At 42.9% G+C, this 13,372-nt stretch overlaps 1 protein-coding gene across 1 annotated transcript; it reads right to left on the bottom strand.

Moving 5' to 3' along the window:
• Window positions 1-323: 323 nt before the first annotated feature.
• PLD4 (phospholipase D family member 4) lies at window positions 324-11,910 on the bottom strand. Its single transcript, XM_068397547.1, has 10 exons — window positions 11,851-11,910; window positions 10,008-10,216; window positions 9,138-9,321; window positions 7,521-7,641; window positions 7,039-7,166; window positions 6,670-6,870; window positions 6,134-6,273; window positions 3,397-3,562; window positions 1,931-2,027; window positions 324-586 (listed from the first exon to the last, which is right to left on the bottom strand). Exons 1-10 carry the CDS (start codon window positions 11,908-11,910, stop codon window positions 378-380), a joined length of 1,515 nt encoding a protein of 504 aa, XP_068253648.1. The 3' UTR covers window positions 324-377.
• Between the last annotated feature and the right edge of the window lie 1,462 nt (window positions 11,911-13,372).

Here is a 13,372-nt window from a genome sequence, read left to right as displayed (position 1 = left end):
ACATCAAGGATGAAACCTATAGCTTCCTATGATAAAATAGCACAGGAAGAATGATCTGCATCTCTAAAGTATTAAGACCTGGTTGTATCTTCCATGTTTGCTTTAGTATCAGACAGGTTGTCATATAACACTGTATACATTTAATTAACTATGGGATGAGGTAATCACACGAAAAAAGGAAATGTCACACACTGACTAATAATTTTGCGGATAGAGTCAACTATGAGAAGTTCTCGCGTCATCAAACCATGTGGACACCATGAGGAAACAACAATTTCTCTGACAAGGCCATAAAGAAGCAAGCTCCTTGTTTTGCATGGGGAACAAGATTCAAATGTAGTTTTTGCTTCTATTTTAAATGTATATTTCAATTCACTTCAGAGTCTGCCCCTCCAGTTACAGTCTTCCTGTCCCTGCACATCTTCCAGATTCACTGCATATTTGGAATTCCAGTCTCGCTCAAAAAGGTGTTTTAATTGTTCCTGGATAGGCAGTTGACTTCTTTGCAGGTTGGTCGAATTCTGTTTGATGATTAGTCCCACACCAGCTGTATTAATGAAGTAATCTTCTGACCAATTGGAAGTCCCTATGCAATGGAAAAGTAGCTAATTAGAAAACATTCATTTCCCAGCGTTCTGTTTGATCTCCATACTTGTTAAGTCCACATTGCCTGGCTTTCCTGATTTGCTGTACAACTGCAAATCTCATTAGGACCAACGGAGCAGCAAAAATCAGGTCACCTCCTTCTTATTCCAAACCTCTGGTTTCGGAAAGTCAGTATTAACTGCAACCGTGAAGCTTCATAACACTCTGATTCCTCACAGCCTGTGGCAGAGATGCATGAATCTATGCATTATAATCATGGGAATAGAGTGCAACATTTGGATAATAAGAGGGGTAAAAGCCAGTGTTTGATAGGGGTTTCTGTGTCTAAAGAAAAAAAAATCCTCAATGGGTTTAATTCTCTTTACTTGTTAAAGGAAAATAAGAGGAGAAACTGGACCCTTGATCAATAAATCCTCAGGAGTTGTTCTGAGCTCAGCATGCAATGCCCACTTTTAAACCAGGCAAAGCTGGGAATCCAGCTGTAGACATCATTTAGAGCTCTCTCCAAAGCTACAACCTTTCAGAAAATCAAACACTGCGAAAAAATACACATTTTATCACTTAGTACTTCTCCCGGTGTTAGCCTTAGCCAGAAAAATCTACTGTCAATTCCAGAAGGTGCTTAGGCATGAAAACAAATTATCTGCATATCTGTCTTCAAAAGACAACTCAGTAAGAAACAAGTCCCATTAAAGGCAACTGGAGCTGCAAGTCCTCAGCCCATTGGAATATCGGGCGATTTGCTGATTTGCATTGCTTGGAGGATGAGCTGACTGAAATGACGGAGCCCTTTCACATTCCCTTTTTTGAGGGATCCTAATAAAAGAGTGAAAAATAAACACCATCCTGACTTTCAGGAATTAAGAAGCAATTGACATTAAAGTTTTCTCATTTCCTTTCCTAGACTTCTGTTCAACAAACAGCGTGTGGAATTAATTCCTCCCAGCAATTTCCTTCTATTAAAGCACGTTAACGTTATATAGTAGAGCATCAGCTATCACTGCACCATTCTGAGCACACAATCTGTGAAATTCCTACTGTGCTTGTCACAGGCTGTGCACTCAGACTTGTCATGCTCTGTTCTTAATGGTTCACCATCATATGAAATTATCTCTTTCTGAACTTGACCTACATTATTGTCTCCCCTTCACATCTCTACTTCTTTACCCACGGCAGACATTCTGATCAAGCCATATACTTTGATACATTTATCTGCTTTACATGGCAAAATGAGGTCTCTTTTGCTATTGCAGCCTATCCTATCTCAGTCTCAGTCCTATAGATCTGAAGATACTGTAAGTGTTTGGAATAATGAAATACATACCAATATAGGCTACTTTATCAGTGACCATATATTTGTTGTGATTCACTCTCCCATGAGGAATATTTGTGTGATTCAGAACCGGAACAATGAAGAATTTCTGGAGGGAGAGAAATTAAAAACATAAATAGAAATATCAGAGTGAGGAACAGACAATAATTGGACAAGGCAGATTTTCTATGTTTTCAAAGAATAGAACAGTATAGAAAGAACAGAAGAGAATACTCCACACAGTGTTATTAAATGTACCATAAAAGAGATTTTACTCTTATTCAAGAAACCTAACAAATAGTACTTCCGCTATACATAAAATTGGATAAGCAATTGAGATCAGATAAGGATAATGTTTGCTTCACAATGTTCCATTAGTGGCACTGCCATTATCATTACAGGGCAGACAATTAAATGCAGTTTTAGGCAGCTGTTTAATAGATCTGCATTTACCACTGATTGCTGCTCTTATTTTGTGCTAGAATGGGCTGATCACAGACACAAGGGGTACTGCAGACAACAACGATGCCTAACTTTTCGGGTTAACTCTTCCTAAAATCTTCATTTCTGTTCCTGTTTTTTGAGGGTTTTTTTTTTTGGTAAAAACCATTCCTCCTTGTTTATGTCACTTCTCTCTGTCCTGGTGACTGCATCATATTGGGAACTTCCACACCATCCCCTCCCCACTTGATTCATTCCAGCCTAGTGCCTATGGCCTGTGTGTAATATTTAGTGTTCAGAAATGGGTCCATTTGTATAGGCAGTCAGCAGAGCTCTCAATTGTAAAACAGTGATGGTAATTAGACCCATTTAAGATACTCCATACAGGAAAAGGTCTATGTGAAGATCACTAAGTTGTCCTATGGGTATGTCCTATGAGGAGCGGCTCCTATAAGGAGCGGCTGGGGAAACTGGAATTGTTCAGCCTGAAGAAAAGGAGGCTGAGGGGAGACCTTATTGCTCTTTACAACTATCTGAAAGGAGGTTGTAGTTGGGTGGGGGTTGGCCTCTTCTCCCAGGCAACTAGCAACAGGACTAGAGGACATAGCCTCAAGCTGCGCCAGGGGAGGTTCAGGTTAGACATTAAGAAAAATTTCTTCACAGAAAGGGTTATTAGGCATTGGAATGGGCTACCCAGGAAGGTGGTGGAGTCACCATCCCTGGAGGTGTTCAAGAAAAGACTGGATGTGGCAGGGTGTGTCATGGTGCTCAGCAAAAGGAACCGCCTGAATAATGTCACAAGTGCTGCAGCTAGGCACATCCCTTGGTATCACAAGTAGCTTGCAATAGCTGCTTCCACAAAGGTTATCTTTTGGGCCTTGTTTTCTCAAGGACCTGAAACAGTCACTGCAACAATGGAAACAATCTGCTTCTCTAAAACCTTATACTTGTGCACGCAACTGGCAGCTTAGACTCAAAAATCCATGTGGGGCCCCTATCCTCAAGCTCTCTTTCCAAAATCAGGTTTCTTATCATACCACGTCGACACTGATGTGGGTACGTGGGTTGTTGAGAGCACGCAGGGACCTCAGATAGTAGAGCATGGCTGGGTCAGAGCGGGTCCAGCAGCTGACCAGAAGCCGGATTTGCACTCTGTAGTTGAAAGCTGCACGTCTCAGAGCATTGTCAATGGCTGGCCAGTATCTAGAGAAAAGTAGGTGAGTGGAAAGAGGAGCATTTTTTCAACAGTTCAGTAGAAAGCTGTGACAATAAACTGAGAATACAAGTGATGCTGTGCACAGATGGGATCTCTGATGTCTAGTAAGAGGAGCACTTGTGCCTTCACTGGAGGTACTAATAAGATTTCTGCCTTCTACCCAGACTGTTCTTTTCCCAGTGTGTTTTGAGACCTCTGATCTCTGACAAATTGGGTTGCAATTGATCAAAAAGTTTAAAACTCAGCATAGTGCATGTACACACTTACGCACACAGGATGGTGCCATAATGCTCATTTCCTTAGGAAAATAAAATAACAATAGCAACTTCGATGTAAAGCCAGATCATACAGCATGAAGTAAAAAGGACAGTGCAGAGCCCAGAGGCAAGCCTAAGAGCCATTATGCAGAATATGCCCATTTCAGGATCCTGGAGACTGTTTCTAGTGTCCACAGTGGTCCTGTGCCATCAGCCAGCGTGGACAGGCTCTATCCCTTCCCATCCCCCCTTGCCCTCTTTAGTATGCCGTGTGTCCCCGAGGTGACAAACACGGCTGTGCTCCTGTGAACACGGGGCTCTCCGTTTTCCTGACATGTGTTGGCCCTACCTTAGGGGAAAATTTTTAACATCCTTCACCCAACTACACAACACTAAGAGCTGTACAATTTACATCCCAGGACTAGTAACTCCAAATGCCCATGCAGCATTTTCATTCCATAGATCCTAGCAAGTGCTGCACGGAGGAAGATAAGCATTTTTAGTACAGCTTGGAGAACTGATACAGAGAGAGGTCTGGCACTTGCTCACAGTCCCATGAGCAATGATGAATTAATTTGCCTAACTTATTCCTTTTGCTCTTATGTATAACGACCTCAATTCTCTAATACTCCCTCGCACATCGCCCTATCGCGATCAATGGATAGGCCATGTGCTTTCAGTCTCAGGCTGACTTGTAGATCCTGAAAAACTTGGAAAAACATGCTATTTAGAAATGCCTTTTTTGAAGAGTTTCCATTTTTTTTAAATATATCAGTTTCTAATTGATTAACAGGCATTAAGACAGCAGCTTTGTTCCCTCTGCCTCAGCTGCTGGAGGAGCCTAACCTGAACTAATCAGCCTCAATTCATTGCACTACAGCTGGTTGCTGTGGAGATAGCCCGAGGCCCCGTACCGCTTTCCCTGGGCCTTTCAAACTCTTGTTTGCATCTGATCAGGCCCTAGATGTCACAAATGGTGGATTAAGGCTTCAGATGAAGAATGAGGAGTATTAACACACTCATTCCTAAGGGGGTAAAGAGACTTTCTGTGAACCTATTCTTAGCTAAAAGCAGGAGATCAGAAATCCAGAGATTCAGCCGTGCAACATAGAAACTGAAAATCCTCTAAGCTGTTTGATTTATAAAAAATATCCTCCAAGTGGAAGCTAGTCTTTGAGATTTTTTATTTCAAGGACAGTGGAATTATCTGTGTCTATCTATTACCCTACACCCTTCCTGCTAACACACAAGCCCAGCTGAACAACAGGCTCTGCACAGTCACACCAGAGGACACGATGCATCATATAATTCTGGCTAAATGGCAGCCTAGAGCTCATCCTATTCTTTACAAGCCATGTTGTACATAATTATTTTAGCTGAACTTCTTTCTCAGTCAGATTATTTAGATGATTAGAAATCTCAGGAATGTTACAAGCAGATAATACTGAGAGCACTTGTTGCACATAAACATCCTAATTCAAGCATATCTAAGAGGATTTGGAGTCTTAGTAGTCGCCCCATGACTAACTTTCTGTGTTACTCAGAATTGAGCTGATGTACAGAATCTGCACAATTCTGCTGTGACCTTGGGCAGCCCACTGAGACCACGACAGTGCTCCACCACAAACAATTTGATCACTCCAGATCACCGCTACCGCCTTCTCTTTGAGAGCTGCTGCTGCATGCATCCAGCATGCTTCAGGAACTTGGATGTCCTTAGATGGAGTTATAAAAAAAAAAAGAAAAATAAAAGCCCAGAAGTTTCTTTTAGAGACTGTTTCAGCTGTCATTGCAGAGGTCGGCAAGGACAGTTAAGAATCACCCTTTAAACTATGGGTCGAGTACATCAAACAGGCAGCAGAGCCAGAAGTCAAGAGTCTTCAGAAGTAAAGAACAGAAAGAGAGAAACAGGAGCAGAAAAGGGGAGCAAAGTAATATTTTCTCTGAAAAGTCTGATGTCAGATATATTTCTGCTGTTCCCATTCCTCTCTCTATTCATAAAGCTGCTCTGTTGTATTTTGAAGGTAGTTGTACCTGACTGTCCCTAGTCTGGCACTTCACAGTTTTCTTGCTGTGTGAAGAACACAAGAGGCTGCTCTAAAACGCTAGTGAAGCACATGGGCAGTATTGGATACCATCCTTCCTGTAGCACTGATATTTGCACAGTCTACAAGGTGGTCGTGAATGCAAAGCAAAGCCTCTGTTCTCTCCACTCAATATTTTCATTGTATAAGAGGGGGAATAGTACATTTTTCCTTTAAATAGTGCAGTGAACTGATTTGCTCAGGATTAAAATTGTACCTTTCTGGATGAACGAAACGGCTGGTAGGGAAATATTCCATAACAGAAACATAGACAAATTCCTGTGCCTCACTGATAATACTGATTATAGCAAAGAGGTCATGAGTGCGACCTTCTGGACAAAATGCTGGAGGAGAAGCCTGTAAAGAAGAAAACACACAGGTCAGTGGTTTCATCCTTTTTCTGTAAGACTGTGATTCATTTCTATTCAGATCTGTTCGGTTTTCAATAGAATAGCACAAAGCATTTGAGGTGGACCACTGCCGTTCCTCTAGCTTTCCGTGTCCTGATGGGTCAGGTACTTATTGCTATATTGAGCCCACAGGTGAGAACAGAAGACCTGCACCCCATCCTTGCCATACTACCTGATAGCCCAAGGTGGGACGACCCTTTTTCCTTGGGTAGTTCCAGAAATATCTGTTGAATTAATTATTATCAAACTGGAGCACAAGTAACTGAGGGCTGCTGAAGAAACTTTTCTGGCCAATGCTTAAACATAGTTTACAGTCCTTCCTGTTATTTTTAAACATACTTACAGAAAAATAGGCTTTTGTCAATATTCCATTAAATTCTACTTCCAGAGGACGATGCTTGTTAATGTGGGTAGAATAATTGAAAGGCCAAGGGAATGGGATGGTAGCATTAGTGTATCCAAGATCCCAGTAAGTACTAAATGTTTTCCAGAGGTCTTTGGCTAGGCAGCTACAGTTATATATCACAGCACCAAACTCTTTCACCTGCAAAGAGAGCAAGCTATGTCACAGCCCCAGAAAGAGCCACCTCCAGGGGTTTCTTTGCTGTTTCTCCCGCTTGGACAATATTTTACATCATGATGATTTTTCTCTGCTGTGTGGTAGGACATGAATTTTCCCCCAGATTTATGAAGATGCAGCAGCAGAGCTTACCTGAGATAAAGATCTCCAGTCCATATTTGCACTACCAACATATATGTGTTTCATGTCTACGATCCAGAATTTGCTATGTAACACTCCTCCTGCCAAATGTCCAAAATCAATCTTTTTTACATGAGCCCCTGAAGAAAGATGGAGAGGGGAAAGAGTTTAGCTACAGCATGGAGACTGTAATCTGCACTGCTCCCTTGACAGTCTGGATGTCTAATACCTGCAACTGGTAATAACTACCAAAATTCACAAGCATTCATTCCTGGGAATACAATAACTTGCACAAATATACAAAATGCAAACTTTCAGAAAAATCCTTAAGGGCATGACAACATACGCAGAAATCATGAACTAGTGAACACATAATGCTTGTCCTGTGGACCCATGTAAGCACCATGCCAGAACAGGCCGTGGAGACCAGTTTCTCTTAGATGCCTTTTTGCATTACTGAAGTTCTGAGGACATCAGTGAAGTGAGATAATTACCTTTTTCCTCTAAAAACTCAAGGTCAGTTGAATTTGTAGCCAAAGTTGGTATACTTGCTGCAACATACACAGAAACATTCTCTGCAAGTAATCTCTCAAACCTCTTCAGAATATCTTCACCCTGCACGGTACATTGTTTGTTATTTTTTTGATATTTTATATAGAACATTTAGTAAGATATATCATAGAATCATAGAATGAGCAAGTATGCAAGTACAGTGTTATATATGCAAGTACAGTGTTCTAATGGATGCTTCCTTTGAAGAACCCCAACACAAGGAAGGTCAGAAATTTCACCTATTATTTCAGGAGTGTTTCAACTAGAGAAAAAAGGGAACAAAGATTCTGATCCAATGTATGACTCAAAATTTTCTTTCTATCGTTTGATGATATTAGATATAAGGTTTAAAATTACAACCACAAACATCCAAGACTCCAAAGGTGAATGCCCCAATGAAGGTCAACTGTTGAGTGCTGATGCTCAACAGATACACTGCATCATTTCTCTCTGAGGATAAAAGTAAAAGAGACTGTCCTCACTGAGCTGTCCCTTCAGCGGAGAGAGGCCTCAGCCTTACATCTGTCACTTTTACTTCTCATGTGGAGGAAATGAGTCAGCTTACAACATCAGACGCATTTAGGGAGGAAGACAAGGAGAGCCGTCCTAGTGAGCCCATGAGGACAATGAGGAAGGTGTGCTGGGAGGGAGGCAGAGGCTTAGCCCACAGTAATAAACAGGCCAGCATCTGGTCTATCAGCAAACAGTATGATTCCTAACACATGACTAAACTCTGTACCTGCCTGCAATAGGGTGGCCTTGTCCCTTCTGCTTTTCAGAACAGTCCCCAGCCCATACTGTCCCCCAGGCCCTGCTCAGGATTGCCTGGGAGGTTGCCAGCTGCCACAGGCCAAAAGAGCACCAAGGGGCAATTAAACATGATGGATGGTCACAAGGTGAGCCTGTGCCATGGCCTCTGTCATTTACTTTTGGTGGTGGAGCCAGAGAGGCCCCACAGGAAGCCTGGCTGCACAGGGTGCCCAGGAGGACAGCCCTGCAAAGGAGACCGAATGTTCTAAGCTGCTGTCTGAAGGCATGGTTCAGGGACACCTGCAAAATGGGTGAATGCAGATGCTGTGTCTGTACATGGGGAAGAAGCAGCCTCTGACATGGTCAAAAATCCAGCAGACTTTGCTTCCTGACCCTTCCAGCTAGCCAGTGGGAACTGGCATGTTCACTTGTGTATGTGGGATCCTGCAGGCTCCTCAGCCATGCCACTGGCTGCCCCTACCACAGGCTGACCTTCTGCCACTGGCTGCCCCTACCACAGGCTGACCTTCTGCAGGGTAAGTGAGTGTGGTTTTGAGACCGACCTCTGGGTTGCTCCTAAAACACAGCATAGAAATATTCAGCGACGTGAACAGAGCCCAGGTGGAGTCTAACTTGACTGGAGGAGGAAAGCTGGTGGGCTGCTTCAGACTACCATGGAAAACCTTTCTGGGTTTGCAGGAAGAGTCAAGCAATGTCACTGGGAGACAGATCGCACAATCAATCTGCCATCTACCATGTGTACATGAGACATACAACTATAGATGTATTTGTCGTTGATTTTCGCTTACCTGCTTTGAGGATGAATCATTGACATTGATATCTTTCCCAGTGAGAGACCAATAGTAAGAAGCCACATGGATTTTTTCCTGGGCTATATCAAGAAGTCTCATCCAGGCGTGGTACAAGGGTTTGGCTGCAGTGCTATTTATCTCAAAAGCTAAGTCATAAGGAACATTTTCCACAAGTTCAAAGCTGCAATGGCAATTGTATATCGTGAAGCAAGCAGCTGTGACCCAAGCAGGAAAACAAACATCTGTCATGCCATACAGTTGACCATTTTGGACGTCAAACTCAAAAGCAAACAAGCTGAGCTTGACAAACAAGCTGCGAGTACTCTGTATCCCCAGTTTTTATAGCTAAGCATGTATCGTACATTGTCCTCCCAAATCCAGCAGAATGGCTTTTCAGTAGCCATGCTGAGGTTTGAATTTTACTATCCTAAAGACAAGGAGAAAAGTAACCCTTTGGGGCTGGATGTCACTTTTGGTACCCTCTCCACCCTCTGCCAGGACAAACACCCACTGTCCCCTCCAGCCTCTGAAAGAGGCTGAGCTCAGTGGAGTCTGCTTTGCCCACTGGTCGCTCTGCTGCCTCCCACAACTGCCACAAAGGGAGGATGGCTAGAGGTGGTGGAGCAGCTCCAGAGCTGTGCCAAGCATAAAAGCACAGGACCAGTAGTGGAGCTGCGGTACTGCCCCTACCACTTCTCATAATGGGCAACTGCTAATGACCCAACGCCCTCACTTTCCCCAAATTAGTGGTACTTTATCACTTATTATATGATGGTAAAAGAACAAAAGCCATGCAGATATTGTCAGCATCGTAACTATTTCTCCACCTGGTGATTACTTCTCCGTGCGCCATTGGGCATGGCTTACCTGCAGGAATCATTGGACCTACTAGTGTCCTCCTCAATTATTGTGGTTCCTGGGGGCTCTCTGTAGAGTCCTTCTTCCTCCTCCACTGCTTCGTAAATGCTGACAAGTGCTTCTTCTGCCTTAGGATTAACTCTGCTGTCCACTCTCATGAAGTAAACAGCCATCAGGACCACAAGCCCAAGTATCAATATTAACCCTAAGATTTGAAACTAGAACAGAATCCAAATAAAGAAGATATAAGCTAATGGATGACTACCTGTTTCAAGTGAGTAAATCACAATCATTGAATAGTAGTTCTACTTTCAGCTACTGGCAGACAGTATTCTTAGATATGTCACTGCAAGTGAGGACCGTGAGTTACACAGGGGTTGGGTTATGTGAGGACCATGATTTTAGTTTTGTTTTAATTTTTTTCTGTGCCAACATATCAAAAACCTGTTTTGTTCCCAAACCTTATGATTAGTTTGACTTTGATTATCTTTATTTTAGCACAAGACAAATGGATGTTCTACAAAATTTCTATGAAAATCAAAACAAGGAAATCCATAACACAAGATTAGCTGAGGGATCAAGCCCAGCACTACCATAAAGAGGAAGTTCATGAAGTCAGGGAAGAAAAAACTGGTCTGAAAATATAAGAAGCAGAAGGACATTTTGTGGTTTCTGAACATGTTCTGGTTTTGCCTTCTAACTTAAACCTCACTTAAGTGAAACTACACAAATCTCATTGATGCATACGGCAAGTGAATAGTATTTCCTTGTCATTCTAGTGTGGTGAGCTAGCTTCATTTCCTTTTTTCTGTACTTCCTTTTTTTTTCCTTAACATAGATGAAAAAAAAAATTAATAGCCTGGCCACCTGGTATATCCAGATCTGGAGTCCAGCCACTCACAGGCTGTAACATACAGCACCAGGCTCTGTATGTTACCCTATATTAAGGCAGAAAAGACAGCCACCGGTGCAGATCCATTTCCCCCTCAACAATTATCATGTCTGGCTCCTGCTGGCAATTCTTGGGAGCTGGCACCATCCACCACCCCATGGTAGGCAATGATGTGTGTTTCAGAGTTGAGCTTTTGAACCTCCAGGCAGGAGAACTGAGTCTGTGGGTGGTCATGAGGCTTTAGCTACAAATGTGAGCTCCCGAAAGGGTACATGTGAAAATTCCACAGAAACCAGTTGCCTCTGAAAGTATCTATTTCAGTTTCTATGTGGATAAAGTTTCTTACTTTTCATTTTCTCTGCTTTTCTCGAGATCTACAGTGCTACCATAAATTTCAGTCAGTGATCTGAATGAGAAAAAAAAGTTTTTAAACTATCTACTTACATTTTTGCCCTCTGGCTTGTTTTCCCTCTCATTGAGGGAAAAAAAATCCCACCAATTTTTAACAGTTCTGCATTTCATCTTGTGAACACGTTGGCAAGACCTAAACATGGCACAGGTTTTAGAAGACATTTCTAAGGTAAGAGATCTCTTTTGAAGTCACATCTTGGCTGTCACCATGCTGTACACTGTGACGTCCGAGTGCTCCGGGCATGCTGAACAAATAAAAAAATGCTGTGCTAACGGTGGAAGTGAGGCTATTTGTGTGAGTAAGGTTTACTGTCCTGAGTCAGGGCTGCAGAATTAGGCTCCACGTTGCTCCCTCTCGGCAATATTTGATCAGTTTACTGGATAAATCAATGAGGGTTTTGTCACTCACTTGTTTACAAATAGGATCAAAACCTACATGGATTTCTAAAATGGGCAATAAAATCATTCTTCTTAATCTGTTATCTCTTTTCAGAAATGTCAGTGTAATCTCAGCTCTTGTAAGCAAGTGTCGTGTATCCTAATAATTACCGTTTTGACGTCTTTTTGATTGTTCACGCTTAATTTCGTGTTGGAGGACTCATTAAACATCAGGGATGTTTTTAATGCTTTTTTCACAATCTGAAAAACAGAAATGCACACAAGGGGAAAAATAAAGCTTTATGGCAACATTTGTATAAAGCCAGTTACAGACTAAAAAAGCAGATTACTGGTGTTGCTTCACATAGTGCTCTAAGATTAAAGTACGGATCTGTGCGACACCCTCACTGTATTATGGGTCATGAGTGACATTAACGGACTCCAAAGTGAGAAAGGCAGGTCCCTGCAGTTCTTCCCTGGTGCTGTCTGCACACAAAAATCACTGCAGTAATTAGTGTGTAAACAACTGCCTCTTCAAGTTATCCTCCAACACCCACTTGTCTCCTGTTGCAAGCTAACACATTTGCCAACAGGCAATAATTAAGCGCAGACACCGTGGGTGATAGCGTACAGCATCAATGTCATCCTGAGTGCGACTCTGTTAGGCTCCTCCTCTTGTCCTCTGCGTGTGAGTTGTCTTCAATGATGGTCTCTCTTCCAGAAGGGACTGTTAAGGGGATAGGGACCAGGCTGAAATATAAATTTCTCCCCTGTTGCAACCATGACCCTAGAAAATAAGTTAACTCCTTTTTCTCCTCAAACAGTATTGCTCCAGTCTTGTGTTACCACCAGCAGAGGCAACCACAAAAGCAAATACCGAAATACGCCCAAACTCACAGCAGATGGTAGGGCAGGGGTAGCTGGCCACTTGCTTATTTTATCTTCCTAAAAGGTCAAGCCAAAAACTTCACACATGGGTCATGAACCATCCCTGCAATGGCAGAGGTGAATTTACCCCATAGGAGTCAGCTGTTGTTTTTCATGCTCAGAAGCAAGAAGTACATCCTGGAGTATGGTAGATTTCAAAAAGTGCTACCAGATGATAGCATCACCTGCTCAGTCCCCAAAGTACTGCTTCCTATCCCTGAGCCACCGGGCATTTGTAGCCTGGAGGATGAACATGCTGTAATGGTATCAGATATGCAATTGCTCTGTGGGTGCCCACACTCAAACAAGTATTAGGTAGGAAGGATCCTGCCAGGCTTGTTCCATCCATCTTGCCATATGTTCACAGATATTGTCACCTGAACTGGATGGGCTCGTGGTGTCTGCCCTCCCACACCAGTAAGGCCGCATGGGCACACATACCCATGATGCGTCCAACTCCTGCCCACTCCACCTTTCTGTACAGAGGCTGTGACTGCATGGAACAGGCAGGAGTTGGACATAGCATGGACATAGCCCCAAAGGCTTCTTGTGGGACCTAGCTCACAAGAACTAGTGGGGCTGAACCAAAGAGGTAGAGGATGTCTTGGGAGACAAGGGAGATGGATCTGAAACAGTGATGTGGGGAATGAGGAGAGGGATGTGAAAAGAGAGGACCCAAGGTAAAAGAGCGGACAAGGGAGAATGAGAAAGGTGGAGAGGGAAGGAAAGGTATGAACAGTCATGCTTAAAAGCATGCTAGAGCTGC

Source organism: Nyctibius grandis, chromosome 4 (assembly GCF_013368605.1).
Source record: "Nyctibius grandis isolate bNycGra1 chromosome 4, bNycGra1.pri, whole genome shotgun sequence".
Lineage (NCBI taxonomy): Eukaryota > Metazoa > Chordata > Aves > Nyctibiiformes > Nyctibiidae > Nyctibius > Nyctibius grandis.
Note: the sequence above shows the minus strand (reverse complement) of the source record. Positions and strands in the feature narration are given on the sequence as shown.